Here is a 21,102-nt window from a genome sequence, read left to right on the forward strand (position 1 = left end):
CCCGTGTGTGTCAAGAATGGTCCACCACCCAAAGGACATCCAGCCAACTTGACACAGCTGTGCGAAGCATGGGAGTCAGCATGGACCAGCATCCCTGTGGAACACTTTCGACACCTTGTAGTCCATGCCTGACGAATTGAGAGTGTGCAACTTAATATTCGGAAGGTGTTCCTAATGCACAAGCATTTCGCTACACTCGCATTAACATCTGCTAACCATGTGTATGTGACAAATAAATTTGATTTGATTTAATGTTTTGTACACTCAGTGTACAATTCTCTATATTCCCTATGGGCCCTGGTCAAAAGTATTGCACTATTTAGGGAATAGGGTGCCATTTGGAACGCAGGCAGTGTTTATATGACCTCACACGGTGTTACATCTCATCAGTAGCGCAGCAACAGCCCAGCCCCTCTCACACTCAGATTTATGGCAAAGCAAAACCCAAGACTGCAGCAAATGACTCTCGTCTCGTTACAATCACACTGGCAGTGATTACCAATGCCTGGCACTTAGGTTGTCTGCTTCTGATCAGCGCTAGGGTCCAATGGGTACTTAATGTGGTACTTGAATTAACATCCATCGTGATGGGGGATTAGTCACTACGGTGTGGATGTTCCTCTGGCAAATCTCAGCCTGCTACTTGTTGTTGTTTAGGTTGCAGGTGAGTTGCCGTGCTTAGTTTGCGAAAGCAAGAGAGATTCGCGACACAAAATCAACATGGTCTCAAGTGTTGTGGTGTCAGCATTGCCGGATTTGAGTTTGTTAGGTGTGCTTCAATACACAGCGAACATACCAAACAAGGCGGGATGTTGACTAATGCTCAAGCAGCAGTAGTATGCCCTCAATGCGCTGTTGTTACTCTGGGAGTCCCTGGCAAAACAGATGTGTCAGATGAAGCTGCCATAGGAATTCTGCTTCTGCCGTGCCGTGTAGGTCTAGATAGTTATAGTCCAGATTTACCCTAATTTGTCCCCAAGGACAGTTGGTCCTTTTCCCTGCTCCTAAAGACCTTACCTGTAGTAACAGGTTTGATTCATTGCAGTATTGGAGATGAATGTAGCCTACTACACCACCGTGTACCAATGGAGGTTGGTCCCATGAGCTGGTAGTTAGTTACCATTGAAAGATATCAATAGCCTGGACATTTGATAGGTTTATACTCTTTCCATGCTGGTGGATGCATAATGCATTGCAAGCTTTAAAGCCGTGGAATAATCAGTCACGCGTTGGATCCAGTGGATATGAATGGCTATTAAAATAACAATCCCAGGCAGTAAAACGATTTAGACTACGTTAAAGCGGAAATGAAACATTTTAGGAAGCCAGGGTCCTTTTTAATAATGCTTTATTAGGCCTAGGTCTTCATAAGATAGCCGACTTCATACAAATAAATATACACAGTCCCCAGTCAAAAGTTTGGACACATCTACTCATTCCAGGGTTATTCTTAATTTTTTACTATATTCTACGTTGTTCAATAATAGTGAAGGCATTAAAACTATGAAATAACACATGGAATCATGTAGTAACCAAAAAAGTGTTAAACAAATCAAAATATATTTTATATTCTTCAAAGTAGCCACCCTTTGCCTTGATGACAGCATTGCATTCTCTCGACCAGCTTCATGAGGTCGTCACCTGGAATGCATTTCGATTAACAGGTGTGCCTGGTTAAAGTTCATTTGTGGAATTTGTTTCCTTCTTAATGCATTTGAGCCAATCAGTTGTGTTGTGACAAGGTAGGGATGGTATACAGAAGATAGCCCTATTTGATAATAAAAGACCAAGTCCATATTATGGCAAGAACAGCTCAAATAAGCAAAGAGAAACGACAGTCCATCATTACTTTAAGACTTGAAGGTCAGTCAATCTGGAAAATTTCAAGAACTTTGAAAGTGCAGTTGCAAAAACCATGAAGCACTATGATGAAACTGTCTCTCATGAGGACCGCCACAGGAAAGGAAGACCCAGAGTTACCTCTGCTGCAGAGGATAAGTTCATTAGAGTTACCAGCCTCAGAAATTACAGCTCAAATAAATGCTTCATGGAGTTCAACTAACAGACACATCTCAACATCAACTGTTCAAAGCAGACTGTGTGAATCAGGCCTTTGTGGTCGAATTGCTGCAAAGAAACCACTACTAAAGGACACCAGTAAGAAGAAGAGACTTGCTTGGGCCAAGAAATACGAACTATGGACATTAGAGCAGTGGAAATCTGCCCTTTGTTCTGATGTCCAAATTTGAGAGTTTTGGTTCCAACCGCCGTGTCTTTGTGAGACACAGAGTAGGTGAACAGATGATCTCTGCAATGTGTGGTTCCCACCGTGAAGCATGGAGGAGGAGGTGTGATGGTGTGGGGGTGCTTTGTTGTTGACACTGTCTGTGATTTATTTAGAATTCAAGGCACACTTATCCAACATGGCTACCACAGCAATCGGCAGCAATGCTACATCCCATCTGGTTTGGGCTTAGTGGGAAGGAGAGTGATGTAGTGCTGCATCAGATGACCTGGCTTTCACAATCGCCCGACAACCCAATTGAGATGGTTTGGGATGAGTTGGACCGCAGATGGAGGGAAAAGCAGCCAGCAAGTGCTCAGCATATGTTGGAAAAGACTGTTGGAAAAGCATTCCAGGTGAAGCTGGTTGGGAGAATGCCAAGAGTGTGCAAAGCTGTCATCAAGGCAAAGGATGGCTACAATTTGGGTTACTTCATGATTCCATGTGTTATTTCATAGTTTTGATGCCTTCGCTATTATTCTACAATGTAGAAAATATTCAAAATAAAGAAAACCCCTTGAATGAGTAGGTGTGTCCAAACCGTTGACTGGTACTGTATATACTTTGATCTTTGGGTTGTTCGAATCTTGAGAGGATGTTGAAGTAAATAAATCTGCTGTCCTCTGTTGCAGTATGAGCAAGCTTTTATTTAATGTAGTGTAGATGTATTTCTTTAGAAGTGAGAGAATGACTCGTGACCATTATTTTAATAACAATAATAAACTACACAGGGAAGTTGTTTTAGTGAACTGAGGCTTTGCTCTTGTTCTTTGTCTATCAAGCACAATCAGGGAGCTGGAAGCCTGATCACTGTGTATTGGGACAACAAAGTTGTATATTATTGGAGCCACCTCAATCCATCTATCCTCCAACATTGTGAGGATACAGATTTAGTGGTTATGATACATTCATTCCTCTTCGTATTCAAGCGTAATGGGGGCAAGTATGCAAACGTTTCTGAATTAACTTCTTTGGAAGCATCTCGTTTTTTGAATTAATTTCTTTGGAAGGTGAGTTGAACTTTTTAAATAGAGGGCTTGGAATGGCCTACTTCTCCTCCCAGGCTGCTATGGTGACTGAACTGGGGCAGACCAGAACAGAATACCAGCTGTAGTCTCTGGCTTTCTGCACTGGGCTGGTTAAAAAGCTGGTTGTTACACACTGAAGTCAAGTCTACTTTGCCATTTTTATTAGGCCGTCCAATGTTGTTATCTCTCACTCTCTCACACACACACACACACACACACACACACACACACACACACACACACGCACACGCACACGCACACGCACACGCACACGCACACAGACACACAAACACAAACACACACACACACACACACACACACACACACACACACACACACACACACACACACACACACACACACACACACACACACACACACACACACACACACACACACACACACACACACACACACACAGGGACACACACATAGAAACAGACACAGAGAGCGAGAGGAGGTTGTTGCAAGGTGAGAGGTGTATTTTTGTCCACAACAGTGCAGCAGCCAACAGTTTGTTTTGCCCTGGGTGTTGTGTGTGTGGTTATAGCCACATGACACTTCATGGCCTATAGTAATCCCTGGGTGGTGAGTGATGCCTCATCCTGTCATGCTCACACGCAGACACACACACACACACACACACACACACACACACACACACACACACACACACACACACACACACACACACACACACACACACACACACACACACACACACACACACACACACACACACACACACACACACACACACACTGGGCTGTCAGCGCTGCAGGGGACTCTTATTAGGCAGATAATAATGTTTCCGTATTCAGCTGTAACCTCACCTGACCATCGCCCGGCCCACACAGCCCAGTGGGGATTCTCCCGGGTCTCTGTCTTATAGTGGGACACTTCTGCCCTGTCATACGTATCCTTACCTGACCCCATCCCTCCCTCCACTCCAGAGGAGGCCTGTGATTTGCAGAGCCAACAGAAACAGGAGAGCAGACTAAGGGAAAGCTAATGGAGTGGAAATGCTGAGAGGGCTACAAGATACTCAATCGGGCAGTATTTCTGTAAATAGTTAGACAAAATGCCCAGTTCGATGTAATATACTGTAGTATACTAGTAGTATTTCAGTCATAGCTGGTAGTATCTATTATTTATACTGTTTACAGGTAGAATGCGATGCGGCCAAGGCCGGGGGCGTTTCTTGACTGTTGCTGTGTTCCCTGACCCTGGAGAAGTGAACAGATGAGTTCCGACACGGCTCTGTTTCTCTCTCCATCCCTAGGAGGCAGACAGCTGGGAAATCATTGAGGGACTGAGAATCGGTCAGAGCAACGTCCAGAGGCCAGATAAACACGAGGGCTTCATGCTGAAGAAGCGGAAATGGCCACTGAAAGGCTGGCACAAGGTAGGGCTTAACGACCGAGTGGGACACAAAACTGTTTACTTGTTTTCATCGATTTCCTTGTTTGCGAAACCCTTCAGAAAAGTCACCAAACACAATTCTCAAAAGGACATATATTTCTAGAGACAAGTTGCTGCTCGTCACCAACTCAATGTTTTGTTGTTGTTGTTTTTCCAAAGCGTTTTTTTGTCCTGGACAATGGGATGCTGAAGTACTCCAAGTCGCCCATTGATGTGAGTAACCCTAACTAGTAGTCACGGGGCAGAGACCGAGGGCAGCCTCGCTTGGCATGGCTGTGGCACCATGGTGACTCAGCAGAAACACCCCCAGGGTCACTCTGCCCATTGTGTTTCAGCTGCCCAAGTCATGCTGCAGGAAATCTCCAATTTACTGGCTAAACTGCTGCGTCCACACTAATCAGATGTGTACAAAGGGCCCTTCCTTTCACAGGGCTTCCTGGAAGCAGCCATGTTCTTGTCAGCCTTGATCTCTTTGAACCGAACTGGCAAACTAGCCTCAATGCATGATGTTGCGTAATAGTGCTGAATCACATGATGATTACTTTTGAATAAGACTTTAGAGACAAGTAGGTCTGTAGCTTTCCATCGTGATGCTCTTTTCTTTTTTCTTCACCTTAAGATTCCATTTATTTACACAGCAACAATGAGTGATCACACCTGCTTACATGGCATACGTTGACTTCTGTTAAACTCTCTTTTCTAAGATTCAGAAAGCCAAACTGCATGGCTGCATTGATGTGGGTCTGTCAGTCATGTCCATCAAGAAGAGGGCCCGCCGCATTGACTTGGACACAGAGGAGCATATCTACCACCTCAAAGTAAGCTTCATTGTGACCGAGATAGCCTATATCATCCATCATTTCTAAGTTAGGAAGAGGACAATTTCTACACTGAGCAAAAATGTAACAATTTCAAAGATGTTGCTGTGTTACAGTTCATATAAGGAAATCAGTCGATTGAAATAAGTTCAATCTATGGATTTCACATGACTGGGCAGGGGCCACCTACTGGGGAACCAGGCCCACCTACTGGGGAACCAGGCCCACCTACTGGGGAACCAGGCCCACCTACTGGGGAACCAGGCCCAGCCAATCAGAGAGAGTTTTCCCCACAAAATGACTTTATCTTGACGAAGCATAAAATGCTCACTAACAGGGATGCACAACATCTGAGAAAAGTAAGCTTTTTGTCCATATGGAACATTTCTGGGATATTTTATTTCAGCTCATGAAACATGATACCAACACTTTACATGTTGCGTTTATATTTTTGATCAATATATGTAAAAGATATGGACACCTTCTTCAAATTAGTGGATTCTGCTATTTCAGCCACACCCGTTGCTGACAAGTGTATAAAATCGAGCACACGGCCATGCAATCTCCATAGACAAACATTGACAGTAGAATGGCCTTATTGAAGAGCTCAGTGATTTTCAATGTGGCACCGTCATCGGATGCCACCTTTCCAAGGTGTGTCAAATTTCTGCACTATGTAAGTGCACACCAGCCTAAGATCACCATGCGCAATGCCAAGCGCCGGCTGGAGTGGTGTATAGCTCACCGCCATTGGACCCTGGAGCAGTGGAAACGCCTTCTCTGGAGTGATGAATCACTCTTCCCCATCTGGCAGACTGACGGACGAATCTGGTTTTGGCGGAGGCCAGAAGAACGCTACCTGTCCAAATGCAGAGTGCCAGCGGTAAAGTTTGGTGGAGGAGATGTTTGGGACTGTTTTTCATGATTCGGCTAGGCCCCTTAGTTCCAGTGAAGGGAAATGTTAACGCTACACCATACAATGACATTCTAGACGATTCTGTGCATCCAGCAGTTTGGGAAAGGCCCTTTCTTGTTTCAGCATGACAATGCCCCCGTACGTACACAAAGTGAGGTTCATACACAAATGGTTTGTCGAGATCGGTGTGGAAGAACTTGACTGCACAGAGCCCTGACCTCAACCCCATCGAACTCCTTGGGGATGAATTGAAACGCAGACTGCGAGCCAGGCCTAATCGCCCAACATCAGTGCCCGTCCTCACTAATGCTCTTGTGACTGAATGGAAGCAATTCCCTGCAGCAATGTTCCAACATCAAGTGGAACGCCTTCCCAGAAGAGTGTAGGCTGTTATAGCAGCAAAGGGGGGGGACCAACTCCATATTAATGGCCATGATTCTGTAATGAAATATTCAACGAGTGGGTGTCCACATACTTTTGGTCATGTAGTCTAGGTAGAGTAGCCTACATAAGCATTTCACTGTTGGTCAACACCTGTTGTTTACGAAGCATGTGACAAATAACATTAGATTGGATTTACTGTGGCATCACTCTACATTTGCATTATTCAAAGACTATGCCCTTTCCTCTCCTTCTCACGTCTCTTCTATTCCTTTCCCCTCCTTCTCACGTCTCTTCTATTCCTTTCCTCTCCTTCTCACATTCCTTTCCCCTCCTTCTCACGTCTCTTCTATTCCTTTCCCCTCCTTCTCACGTCTCTTCTATTCCTTTCTCTCCTTCTCACGTCTCTTCTATTCCTTTCCCCTCTTCTCTTCTCTCTTCCCAGGTCAAGTCTCCAGACATCTTTGACTCCTGGGTGGTCAAGCTGCGCCACCACCGTCTCTACCGGCAGAACGAGATTGTCCGCTCCCCCCGAGACGCCACCATAAGGACGTTCCCTCCCCCTGCCACCACCGAGTCCCCCATCCCACACCCCCACCCTCAGCCAGCCCCCACCCCCATTGCGGGACAACATGACGTAAAGGTGGGCCTCTCTTCCCTGGCGGTTACCTCGGCACAGTTGTTCTCTGCTGTGGTAAGCTGAACTTTTACGTCTGTCTGACTCAGGTTGGGTTTACATGGTGGTAGTGGCCCTCATACGACGCTGTTAGCGTTTCAATATACAGCCACTCAACATTTTCATTTGTGACGGGGGTTCTAACAACCCTGCTCGGTTACCGAGCTAATTATAAGACTAATGGCACTGAATCCCCCAGGGAGGGGAGAGTCTCTGGCAGACTCAGGTTATTAGGACTCATCAAACAAACCTGTATTCAGAGCAGCTGGGTCTGGGTCTCGGCCTGCGCGCTACGGGCTCTTACTGATCAGCACTCTCACAGGACGTGAGTCAATAAAGATCTGTGGCTTTGAAGTGGTGAGGATGCAGAAAATCTTTACTGTTCTGAGTAGGAAATCTTTGGTGATTTGGACATGCTATATCTCCTGTCCTTTGTTTCACAGTTACTATACTAATTTCTCTTAGAAAGCAATAATTCTATTCTCATTTCTCTTAGAAAGAATGATTTCTCTTTAGAATTTCTTTTAGAAGGCATGAATTCTGTTAGAATGTGACTCGGAAAGCAGGAAACGCTCATGTTTCTCTCACATCTGGTGTGTGTTATTCAGAAGGTATACATACTGTATGTCTAAGGTGTGTTTACTAAACCCAACCCCCATGTGTCTCTATCCCTGCCCCTCCAGCAGCCCAAACCCACCACCCTTCCATCATGGCAGTCCCCCCCAGTCCCTAGCAGCAGCAGCCTGCCGGCCTCCTACAGTAACGGACAGAGCAAAGTGGCCGCATGGCTTCAGGAGTCGGAGGAGATGGACAAGTGTACAGAGGGTAAGTGCTCTCTTCCCACCATCACTGCTGTGAAACATCCATCTATTATATCGGGATGATAAGGATCAGCAATATATTTCCCTTTCCCTGCCAACGTTGAAAGATTTACAGTATTATTCATATGATGGGATATTCTCCTCATGCCCATGTCTGATGTACAATGGCTCCTGATAGTAGCAACTAGGGTGGCAAAAAGAGGGTATATTACTGGAAACTTTCAAAGTTTACCAGTAAACTACCAGAATTTTGGGATCTTTCAAGGATTTTATGTAATCTATCACAATATGTCTAGTGGCCCTTTTGGGTAGTTCACATTATCACAGGCGTCTAATTATCTCTGGCCCCCTCTCTGGCTTTACAAACATGTCAAATGTATGAAAGAATTCAGATTTTCAAATAAAAAAAGAGAATATCAAAGCTGTAAAACTGTAAAAATATTAACCATCAACTTAATGAACACCATTTAGTGTTTCATATAAGGGTTTCAGCGTTAAATATCCTTATTTGTCTTTTACACTATTATTTATTTTACTATGTCAATATGTATTTGTTGTCTATGTTGTGTAAAAAGTCAATAATTGGACGGGTTGCCGTAGTAATTGAAAATAATGCCATTGTTGATTAGATTATTTGACTGTTTTCTCTTGAACCATATGGTCAATCGACTAGAAACTCAGACAATACTAATACTGTATATTAATTGGAGAAAAAAAAAGTTATTCAAGTATAAATGACAAAAGTTACGATAGATTGCCATAGACTTGCTGTTAATTACCAAAATGACTGAAGATTCCGGTAAATTACCGCTACCTTTTGCAACCCTAGTAGCAACTGCCTGTCATATTATTCCACTTTGTTACTTAAACTAATGAGGATATTTGTTTTTCCATAATGGTTCTCTCATTTGTTAAACACAGTAGTGGTGGAAAAAATGATGAGTCACGTTGTGTCAGACGTGGTCTTCCAGTGTGTGACACATTGCCTTGTGTTGCTTCTTCCCAGAGCTCGCCCGCTGTCAGTCCAGTCTGATAGAGCTGAGCAAGTTACTGCAGAGCCTGGAGATCTTACAGAGGACCCAGTCGGCTCCTAATTTCACTGACATGCAGGTAACACACACACACACAGACAGACACACACACACACAGAGACACACGCACATAGCAAGCAGTAGGGAGAGTTTAATCTTAGCACAGCAGTGTCTGAGTGGGGGGGGGGGGGCTGTTACTCTAATGGATGGAGGTGTGTATCTCTGGGCCTCATGGTCAGGCTGTGTGAGGCCCAATCCGTTTAGTCTCACATAATTCATTGTTGCTTTCCATTCGATGTATAACAAATTGCATTTGATTAAGAGCATACATCAACATTTGAATGTTTGCCATTTGCTTTGAATTGTTACATTTCATTAAGAGAAAGAATTTTTCATTAAGATAAAAAAAAAATGTACTCAATTGTGTGGAGACGATCCCATCCTCAATTTCATAGCTAACAATATGTGGGTTGCCTACCGGGTGGCGCAGTGGTTAAGGGCGCTGCGCCACCAGAGACTCTGGGTTCGCGCCCAGGCTCTGTCGTAACCGACGCACAACTGGCCTAGCGTCATCCGGGTTAGGGAGGGCTTGGCCGGTAGGGGAATCCTTGTCTCATCGCGCACCAGCGACTCCTGTGGCGGGCCGGGCGCAGTGAGCGCTAACCAAGGTTGCCAGGTGCACAGTGTTTCCTCCGACACATTGGTGCGGCTGGCTTCCGGGTTGGATGCGCGCTGTGTTAAGAAGCAGTGGTTGGGTTGTGTATCGGAGGACGCATGACTTTCAACCTTCGTCTCTCCGGAGCCGTACGGGAGTTGTAGCGATGAGACAAGATAGTAGCTACTAAAACAATTGGATACCACGAAATTGGGGAGAAAAAGGGGTTAAAAAAAACAACAACAAAAAAACAATGTGTGGGTTAACTGTCATTGCTGCTACGCTTTCTGGCATCATGTTATCTGGCATCATTGCTCCTATGTTATCCGGCATCATTGCTGCTATGTTATCTGGCATCATTGCTCCTATGTTATCTGGCATCATTGCCCCTATGTTATCTGGCATCATTGCTCCTATGTTATCTGGCATCATTGCTCCTATGTTATCTGCCATCATTGCTTCTCTCTTAGTGATGATGCAACCTTTGCTTGTCTTATTAACCACCTCTCACATATTCTGATCCGTGTTTGTTATGTAGAGCAATTGTGTAGACATGTCAAAGAAAGACAAGCGCATGAACAGAAGATGGAGAACAAAAAGTGTCGGCAAAGATGCAAAATTGCAGCTTCAGGTACCTCTTGTTTCTTAGATATCCAGTCTCTCTCTTTTTCTGTCTCACGCACACACATAGCTCTTTGGAATTGTCTTTCTGTGTCCGAACGCCCTCATTGTGCAGCCGTCTGCTTTTTTCTTATATTGACTAAATTCCTCTATTTACTTTTAACACTCTCTACTGCTTTGGGAAAAGGCTAGTCATGCTTTGAATTCATATAACACTCCGTTTTTTTTAACTGTTCCAATGGCTGATTTGCAACAACAGGCCGTTTAAATGCCTTTTCCTTCATGATACTGAGTTCTTATCACTACGGGTGTTCTGGTAGATTATGTAGCCCAGAACCAACCGTTTCCTCACCAGCGGCCCTCTGGGATACGTAGTGTTGATGAACGAGTGAGTCATCAGTCCAGGAGAAACAAGGGGAAAGGTTTTTTCCTTGTTTTATGGTTTATTTATAGCTGAGGAACATGAAAAGAACATTGGTTGGAACAAAGCCTCTGATTCAACTGTGCTTCACTGTCTCCAATGACTTGGCAGACTTGGTGTGATTTATAGAGGGATGTAAACAAACATACAAGTGTGCGTATCTATCTATTATTTACTATCAGTCTGTGTGCTCAAATATTTAGCTGAAGAGACAGCAGAAGGGTGTTATATAACGAGCCAGAACTTGAGCTTAATCTGGACCCATTCAGTCCTTTCTGTAGACACATAACTTGGCCCACATTCCCACCACCTACAGGGCCTTCAGAAAGTATTCGTACCCGTTGACTTATTCCACATTTTGTTGTGTTACAGTCTGAATTCAAAATGGATGAAATAAAAACAATTCTCACCAATCTGGCCTTGTGTTTTAGGTTGTTGTCCTGCTGAAAGGTGCATTTGTCTTACAGTGTCTGTTGGAAAGCAGACAACCAGGTTTTCCTCTGGGATTCTCCCTATGCTTGTAGCTGTATTCCATTTCTTTTTATCCTAAAAGACTCCCTAGTCCTTGACAATGACAAGCATTACACATAACTTGATGTAGCCACCACCATGGTTAAAAATATGAAGAGTGGTACTCAGTGATGTGTTGTGTTGGATTTGCCCCAAACATAACGCTTTGTTTTCAGGACAATTTTTTTTATTTGGCACATTTTTTGCAGTATTTCTTTAGTGACTTGTTCCAAACAGGATGCATCTTTTGGAATATTTGTTATTCTGTACAGGCTTCTTTTCACTCTGTCATTTAGGTTAATATTGTGGAGTAACTACAATGTTGTTGATCAGTTTTCTCATATCACAACCATTAACCTTTGTAACTGTTTTTAATATCACCATTGGCCTCATGGTGAAATCCATGAGGAGTTTCCTTCCTCTCTGGCAACTGAGTTAGGAAGGACGCCTGTATCTTTGTATTGACAGGGTGTATTGACACACCATCCAACTTCACCATAATAACTTCAATATGCTCAAAAGGGATATTAATCATCTGCTTTTTGATCTGCCAATCGGTGCCCGTCTTTGCCAGGCATTGAAAAACTTCCCTGGTCTTTGTGGTTGAATCTGTGCTTGAAATGCACTACTTGGTTGAGGGACCTTACAGATAATTCTATGTGTGGGGTACAGAGATGGGGGTAGTTATTCTAGAATCACGTTAATCACTATTATTGAACACGAAATGGGTCCATGTAACTTATTATGTGACTTTTTAAGCACATTGTTACTCCTGAACGTATTTAGGCTTGAATAACAAAGGGGTTGAATACTTATTGACTCGAGATATTTCATCTTTTAATCTTTTATTAATTAAAAAAGAAAAGTCTACAAACCACTTGGACATTATGTGGTATTGTGTATAGATGAGTGACACAATCTCAGTGTAATCCATTTTTTATTCCGACTGTAACACAACGAAATGTGGGGAAAGTAAAGGGGTCTGAATACTTTCTGAGGGCACTGTACGTCTTCCAGGTGGTACTTACAGTGCCCCACTTCCCTCCTCCCTCTCAGGTCCCGTCTCTCCCTGTGAGTGCCAGCATGTCTCCAGTTCGCCTCCACTCCTCAAACCCCAACCTGAGTGCTGAGCTGGTGGACATCCAGACCCCTGCCTCTCGCCTGGCCCCTGACAACATAGAGTGTGGAGGTGACTACATCAAACTGCAGGAGGACTTCTGCCTCATCGCTCAGAAAGGTGACACACACACACACACACACATACACCGACAGACAGACCGACAACAGACACACATACAGGCTGCTGCACTGAATAGAAAGGTGATGTTAGACCAGACTGTCTATAAGTATGGGTCGCGACCCACTTTGGACCAGTTAATGTATGGGTCGCGACCCACTTTGGACCTGTTAATGTATGGGTCGCGACCCACTTTGGACCTGTTAATGTATGGGTCGCAACCCACTTTGGACCTGTTAATGGTGGGTCGCGACGTGTCAGAGTAAATGTATCATTATTTCATGAGTGACTCATTGATTTGGCCAAGTGCAACTGCGCTCTCTGCTTAGCAGCTGTGTCTGCACAGTTTGGCCACTGCGCGAGTGGGAGGGAGATGTGCTTTGTGGTTATTTTTTCTCTGCAGTTTTCGTGACGATCCCTCGGCGACCCACACATCGTCTGCTGCTGTCGTTCAGCAGCAGACGATGCGCTGTGAGCCACTGGCTCCGCATTCCGACGCACCTCTGTCATCCAATGGACTCTCACGCTAGCCACAAGTTCTGACTGAACTCAGTCGTCACGAAACGCGAATACAGCAATGAGTTTCTCTCTCTTGGTTTGATACAAACTTTGAGAAATAACTAGGAGCTCCCACCATGTTTTTTGTGCGGGGAAGTGCTTGGTTATGAGTGTCTCAAAACGAACAAATTTACAAAACAACACGTCCTGACCAAACAGCATGACGGTAAACCCAGGGGCCCCTTGGAAAGTCAGGGCAGTGGACGTCAGCTAGCAACGCATTGTTGTCATTTTATTACAGGTGTTGATGATAAGCAGAAATAATATCTCACAGTAGCCGATGTGAGTTTCTTTCAAACAATCACCTTCTACACAGCTAATGGCTAGTTAGTTGCCGTTAGCCAAAGCAAGCCGGCTAGCTACTGATAGTGCAACCCTAAGAATGATCGGGCCTCCTGTACATATTACTGTAGAAATGGTTGAAAACAAGTCTAGATTGGAACTGTTGCAGTTAAAATGTAAGTCATCATTTTTATTCTGAACTGGAATAAACTGATTGAAGCAAGATGCTTTTTTTTTGGCAAACACTCACAAGGGTCTGGGTTGCTCATCTACAGCAGGAAGCAGTGTGTTTTTAATGGGGAACAATAAACATTCATAATCATATGGGTATTTAATTGTTATTTGTTTTTGTCTATATTGCATTTGTTTTAGTCTATATTGCATTTGTTTTAGGCATAAGGGCAATGGAATGTACCCATATTTACAAATAGTTGCATATTTTCATAAGCTTGGGTCCCAGGAAAACACAGAAATCCTAATTTGGGTCATAGACTGAAACAGTTTAAGAAACCCTGTTTTAGACTATTGGAATACATTTGACACCAACCAACAGATGTATTTACACTTCACGTGGCTTCACACTAGACCATAGCACTAAAATAAAGAGAAAGTGATACCGTAGAGTTGTAACTAGAGGGTGTGTTTAAAAGGGATTTCTGGTTCTTTTCTTTGCAGTCCACTCTCTGCTAAAGTCTGCGTTCAACACAGTGGCCATAGAGAAGGAGAAGATCAAAACGGTTTTATCAGACCAGGGTCAGTCATCAGGGCAGTCTGTCCAGCTCATCACCCTCAGGAAGTCTCTGTCACAGGTGAGACATGTAGGTGTTCTATAAGAAATGTACTACAGTACCCAGAATTCCCCTGCACTGGGAACTGTCATTATAAATTGTTCATTTTGTTGTTTTTGTCAGAATTCACTGCGTCCCTTCAAATATTCAGTGCAGCACATATTTTGTTCATGCAATGGATGGAGAGATGAGGTGTTTTGAAAGAATGATATGGCTTTTGTTTTACTAGACACGCTGCTTTTGTTTTCTGTTTCTATGAGAATGGATCCATTTTTACATTGTCACATAGTGAGACTGCGCTAATAACTCATCGTGGAAAGCAGAGCAGCCGTTGTTGATTCATTGCAATCGCTTTCATCTCTTTCTGAGAGGTGAAACGTGGAGACGTGGAAAAAGAGGACGGCTTAGTTAAACAACCTCTGTTATCTTTTCTTCCAAATCATTGGAAAGTAATATTAACCGTGCGTCTCAAGTCCATTAAGTTGACTCCTTTTGGGTTTGCCAATGATTTAATTGGAGTGCGCTCTGTGTTGACATGTCAATTATTTTTAAAAAATTGCGAAATGTGTCAACCGTTTATCTACTGTTTTGGTTCTTAATTGGGAGTTTTCGTAATAGTGCAGGTCAAGGGTATCAGGCCATGGCGTGTGTGTAGAGTAATGGTATGGCTACAGAGAGGGTTGTCGGGATGTCAACTTAACATGCCCTTTGCAGCTAAGGGTAGTCAGGGTAGCTGATGTACTATACTCTCCTTAGGGACCTGTTAGGTAGGTTTGATTGGAGATATTACAGTTTAGACCAATACAGAAAATAACTGCAGCAGTAAAAATCTGTCGAACTATAGGTGACATTATAACTGTATAACATGACATTATAATCATTGTCACAAAATATGTCCATAGTGTGCCAGTACATACAGTATAAGCCTCCGATTTGTCTGTGTTAATGAATGTAGAGCTGCACGACATAGATCCAGTTTTAATGGTTATCTTTTTAGTTCTCTATTCCACTCTGTATTTTCCCATCTAGCTGACAGATTAGTGATGGATCATTATTTCTTTCAGGCCCTGTCCCAAAACGCCGAGCTTAAAACCCGACTGGGCCGCATCCACTCTGAGTCGGTCCTGTCTGAACAAACAGTCAGTGTGAACATCATTCCCAGTTCTGACGAGGTAGCTACATCTTCAACTAGATAAACTTGTCTGAAGTTTTTCTATTCCCCAAAACCAATGTCCCCCGACTTGCAGAAAACCTGCCATGGCAGTGCTGAATGTGCTTACAGCAGGCATCCGATAGCTGCCAGGTGAGGTCAGGGAGAATAGCGTGATCTTGTATGCTGTTCTTCCACCTCTGTGGTGATACACAGGCATTATAGAGCTGGCCGTGTAGCCTTAGTTAACTGGAAAACATTGTGGAATCTCTGCTTACTGCATTTGCCAATTACACTATTGATTCCTGTTCTTAAAGAAGGATGGTGCTTCCAGTATATCTTGGCAGGTGAGCTTACTGATCATTAAGTTATGCTGACCCTGACGTCAAGGTAAATGGGAAAATGACTAATCAGAAATCATTGTGACCTCAGTCCTTTCAGAGAATATAGGATGAATAAAGACCCCCGTTACACATTGCAGTTCTGTCATTTCCCTCTCCCAATTAACTTCAAATAAGTTAGTTGTGTTTCACTGTTTCTTTTCTTGCAGGCTGGTGAGCAGATGGGAATCCCTCTGACACAACAGACGTCCAATGAGAGCAGGCTGTCCATGTCTGAGTCTGTGTCCGAGTTCTTCGACGCCCAGGAAGTGCTTCTGTCTGCCAGCTCGTCGGAGAACGAGGTGAGAGTGGGGCGTTGGGAGGGGGGATTGCAGCAGGACCACGGGGAGCAGATTGAAGAGGAAGGGGGAGGGTGAAAACATGTCAAAGAGCTGGGAGCTCAGATAAAGCATGGCCGAGTGGAGCTGGAGTTCATCAGCGATTCACGAGAAGAGTGTGAGGGACAGAGATAACACAACGGAAAGTCAAACAAAGCCACACTGGAGGGGGGCTCTCCAGTCTCCATTCTATTACCAATACAGAAAATATTATCCTGCTGCTTAAATCCTTCAACTGGGTCCAGTCATGTCCTAAAGCGCGGCGGCATTTCTCATGCCACCGTCCCCTGTGATTTCCCACCTCCAGGTTTTCAATGATAAGCCCTTCTTTATGGATTTGACATGGTTCATCCTCTAGACTGATGGTTTGTGTCCGTTCCTAAGCCACAAAGATGGCCTTTCTCACTCACTGCCATGAATACCAAGCCCCAGTCAATATGGCCTCATAAAAGCCAGCAGGACTGGCTTGCTGCTCCCCAGGTATGCAAATCCAGTGCTGCTAGCTAGAGTCCCACTGAAGGATTACTCACCAAGGATATCCCATCACTAGTCTAAGGCCAAATCCTCTGCCTCAGGTGCCAGGCCCTATTCAAACCAGCAGAATGCTGTTGGCCAAAAAAGCTCTTCCAGCAGCTGACTGTACTGCAATAGAGGCCATTACTGCCAGCCACAATCTGCTGTTCTCTGGCACCGTCAATGAGTTCCTTGTATGTTACTATATATAAAGTGCATGGAAATGCTGCAGTGTCTCATCTTTTGATTACTGCAGAGCGAAAGAGAGAAAGCCAGCGCTGACTGCAGTTTGCTAGCCACTGGCAAACTGTAGTGTGTGTGTCCATGTCACTCTCTGTGTGTGTGTGTGTGTGTGTGTGTGTGTGTGTGTGTGTGTGTGTGTGTGTGTGTGTGTGTGTGTGTGTGTGTGTGTGTGTGTGTGTGTGTGTGTGTGTGTGTGTGTGTGTGTGTGTGTGTGTGTGTGTGTGTGTGTGTGTGTGTGTGTGTGTGTGTGTTATTGACTAGGCTCTCTGGGTGCGTGTACTGTACTGACTCAGTGGCTCTTTTGTCCCCCGCTCCCTCTAGGCCTCAGACGATGAGTCATACGTCAGCGATGTGAGCGATAACATTTCAGAGGACAATGCCAGCGTGACCGATAACGTCTCCAGACAAAGTAGGTCCCCCCTCTGCGGCGGCCTCTCCTTCCATTAGAGCAGGGGGGCTAATGTAATAGAGGTGGTGGTGAACCCCCTGCCCCCACCACCACCATCACCTCCCCCCTCTCCCACTGCGATGGCCAGGTCATTTATCAGTGAGGCAGAGATTGACCTTGCAGGGCTCACAGTGTGCCAAGAGCAGCACTCAGGGTTTATGAAAGCTGTCAGGGGAAAGTGAAGCAGGGCCTCCCTCTCCTCTGCACAGGCACTCTATCTTCTATTCTAGCCATTCATCCTTTGACTATGTTTCAGTCATGAACTACCTGTGGCTATTATGAAATGCAAGGACTAGGATTTGACGACGCCTGGTTCAGACGGTCGTGAGTCCTCCAGGATGCTTCGTGACAGTATTGTACTTTCCTATTTTTTTTTCAGTGCTGAACGGAGACCTGGCTGGAAGTGCCTTCCGTAACGGGCGGCGCCCGTCCCTCCCCGCCCCCTCGCCGGACTGCAGCAACATCAACCTGTGGAACATCCTGAGGAACAACATAGGGAAGGACCTGTCCAAGGTGTCCATGCCCGTGGAACTCAACGAGCCCCTCAACACCCTGCAGCACATGTGTGAGGAGCTGGAGTACACTGAGCTATTGGACAGAGCTGCCGATACGGAGGACCCCTACGAACGCATGGTACGGCCCCAAACACCCACCCCTCTGAGTACCAACGCGTGGTACAACTGAAATGCTCACCCCTCTGAGAACCAGTGCATGGTACGGCCCAAATGCTCACCTCTCTGAGTCCTAGAACTGTATGGATGCACTTAGAAAAGCCACAAGTATAACTCTGCATTCTCTACCACCACAAGGTATGACCTAATCTTACATTACTGGAACTCTTAGTGATGATGTGACCCACTAAACCAGCTAACAGACCCCAGAAGACATACCGGAGAGGCTCATTAGATGACGGAAAACCTCTTCAGGTTAAGATGGGAGTTCATCAGCACAAGCAACTATATACATTCCCGGTCTCTACCATCACTAGCCCATACTGGGTGAGTCCAGTCCATGGCATGTGCGCTGGCGTGGCGTTGGCAGTGCCATGCCCAGAGTAAACAGTCTGAACAACAGCCCTGGCCTCTTCCAGAGACATCACGCTCCGCTGCAGCTGTCGACCTTGTTCAATCTCACATCTGTCATTCTCCTGTCTTTGTTACCATAACAGGACGGTGTGTGAATACTAACGTTGCACTTGCAAGACAAGTATGACAATAATGATATTTTACTGGGAGGTTGTAATACCAGTATGTACCAGGGGTTTAAATGGCATTTAGATCATTTATTCATGTATTATTTTAGGCACAAATGATTAGTTCGTCACTTTTATCAAACAAGGAGAACTTCTGTTTCAGTGTAACGCCACCGGCAGTATTGATGGAAAGCGTTGTGTATGTTTTGCGTTGTTAGCGTTGATTGTGTTGCCGTTTCTCTGCTACAGGCCATTATGGCAGCGTTCGTCATCTCAGGATACTCCTCCACGTACTACAGAGCGGGAAGCAAGCCATTCAACCCTTTACTGGGAGAGACGTATGAATGTATCCGTGAGGACAAGGGCATGTGTTTTATCGCTGAGCAGGTAGGCACTCAGAACACATTCATTACAGAGTTGCGCGGGGCCGTATGTATCAAGCGTCTCAGTAGTAGATATGGGATCAGTTTATCCTTTTACATAATGTGTCGGTAATCCTGTCTAGCTTTTTTTTTTTTATGATCTATCGCGTACTGTACACCCTACTGTACGGCCTACTTATTGAGAAAAAAATCTTATAAAATATATATATATATAATATTGAGTTGTACCCCTTTTTGCCATCAGATCAGCCTCAATTCATTGGGGCATGGACTCTACAAGTTGTCGAAAGCGTTCCACAGGGATGCTGGCCCATGTTGACTCCAATGCTTCCCAAAGTTGTATCAAGTTAGCTGCATGTCCTTTAGGTGGTGGACCATTCTTGAGACACAAAGGAAAGTGTTGAGTGTGGAAAAACCCAGCAGCGTTGCAGTTCTTGACACAAACCAGACACAAACGCCTTGTACCTACTACCAGACCCAGTTCAAAGGCACTTAAATATTTTGTCTTGCCCGCTCACCCTCTGAATGGCACACATACACAATCCATGTATCAATTGTCTCAAGGCTTAAAAAGCCTTCTTTAACCTGCCTCCTCCCCTTCATCTACACTAATTGAAGTGGATTTAACAAGTGACATCAATAAGGGATCATAGCTTTCACCTTGATTCACATATATATATATATATATATATATATATGTCATGGAAAGAGCAGGTGTTCTTAATGTTTTGTACACTTGGTTTAAATATTTGTTTTAACCCCCCCACACACACACACTAGAAAGACAAGACGGGTCCCACAATGTTCCCTAGGTCTGGGTTTTCCAAGACTAGGTCAAATGTGCCAGTTCTCTCATGTACTGGAGTCTGTAAGATCAATTTAATAGTAACATGAGCTGCAGTATTGTATTGAACTGTGCTGCAGACTGACAGACCTGTCAGGTTTGGTGGCTTTCGGCGTGCTTAAACAAAGACTGTGTCCCCCAGTCGGCTAACAGTGCCTTTGAAGGTATGACGGTAACTCTATTTGTTTCCCCGTGGTCTGACTGAACCTAGTCTGCACTTAGCCAAAGTGCTGGTGTCAGCTGTTACCAGGTACCCAGTCTGCATGATGGTCACAATATAAGGACTCACCTTCTTGTATCTTGACCTAAAATAAATTCCTCTACGAGGCAACAATCTAGCAATATTGCCAGTGATAAGAAGTGTGACGTTTGATTATCTCTTGAAGGTGAGCCACCATCCACCAATCTCAGCTTGTCACGCTGATTCCAACAAGTTCACCTTCTGGCAAGGTAGGTTATCTGTTGAATTACAGTGTCACACACGTTGTGCAGTTCCTCAATGGGGTCACTGTTTCCTTTTTTCTAATTCTGCCAATTTTCTTCTCAGATGTCAGATGGAAAAACAAATTCTGGGGGAAATCCATGGAAATCCTCCCCATTGGCATAGTCAATGTTATGCTACCAAGGTAATCCATCTTTGGCCCTATTCTTCAGCTAAACACACACACACACACACACACACACACACACACACACACACACACACACACACACACACACACACACACACACACACACACACACACACACACACACACACACACACACACACACACACACACACACACACACACACACACACACACACACACACACACACACACACACACACACACACACACACAGTCCCTCTCTGTTTAACATCCTTTAGATGTTTCTTTGGGATGGACCTTCTGGCGGGCCAAACTAAATGTCTCCACCGGCCCAGTTTGGTCCCCACTGTCATTCGCTATAGGAGCCACCTAAATAACTCCATAACAGTGTCCTTACCTACCTAGAGCCATCAGGCCTCTGCCAGCCTCCCCTTGCCACAGCCATCACTTCACCCTGTGGAGTGGGCTCTATGCTGGGTCCTGGGAAGCTTTAAGGACCTACTGTACTCCCTACTGAAGTTCCCCTGACTGGGTTAGGGAGGAGTGAGATGGGCTGTGCTCTATCCTGT

General features: G+C 44.7%; 1 protein-coding gene across 8 annotated transcripts in view; it reads left to right on the top strand.

Moving 5' to 3' along the window:
- Positions 1-21,102, top strand: part of LOC124043890 (oxysterol-binding protein-related protein 6-like) — an 81,091-nt gene that overhangs the window by 55,028 nt on the left and 4,961 nt on the right. For 3 of the 8 annotated variants that reach the window (XM_046362991.1, XM_046362993.1, XM_046362992.1), the window contains exons 3-18: positions 4,595-4,717; positions 4,894-4,947; positions 5,439-5,552; positions 7,295-7,543; positions 8,209-8,350; positions 9,353-9,456; positions 10,571-10,663; positions 12,641-12,821; positions 14,337-14,470; positions 15,514-15,621; positions 16,150-16,281; positions 17,395-17,482; positions 17,901-18,154; positions 18,963-19,100; positions 20,327-20,390; positions 20,488-20,566. In XM_046362991.1, coding sequence (XP_046218947.1) covers positions 4,595-4,717; positions 4,894-4,947; positions 5,439-5,552; positions 7,295-7,543; positions 8,209-8,350; positions 9,353-9,456; positions 10,571-10,663; positions 12,641-12,821; positions 14,337-14,470; positions 15,514-15,621; positions 16,150-16,281; positions 17,395-17,482; positions 17,901-18,154; positions 18,963-19,100; positions 20,327-20,390; positions 20,488-20,566 — 2,057 coding nt within the window. The remainder of the gene's footprint in view (positions 1-4,594; positions 4,718-4,893; positions 4,948-5,438; positions 5,553-7,294; positions 7,544-8,208; positions 8,351-9,352; positions 9,457-10,570; positions 10,664-12,640; positions 12,822-14,336; positions 14,471-15,513; positions 15,622-16,149; positions 16,282-17,394; positions 17,483-17,900; positions 18,155-18,962; positions 19,101-20,326; positions 20,391-20,487; positions 20,567-21,102) is intronic. The other 5 variants (XM_046362994.1, XM_046362995.1, XM_046362996.1 and 2 more) reach the window with 5 other exon arrangements.

The sequence above is a fragment of the Oncorhynchus gorbuscha genome, linkage group LG09 (assembly GCF_021184085.1).
Source record: "Oncorhynchus gorbuscha isolate QuinsamMale2020 ecotype Even-year linkage group LG09, OgorEven_v1.0, whole genome shotgun sequence".
NCBI classification, from domain to species: domain Eukaryota; kingdom Metazoa; phylum Chordata; class Actinopteri; order Salmoniformes; family Salmonidae; genus Oncorhynchus; species Oncorhynchus gorbuscha.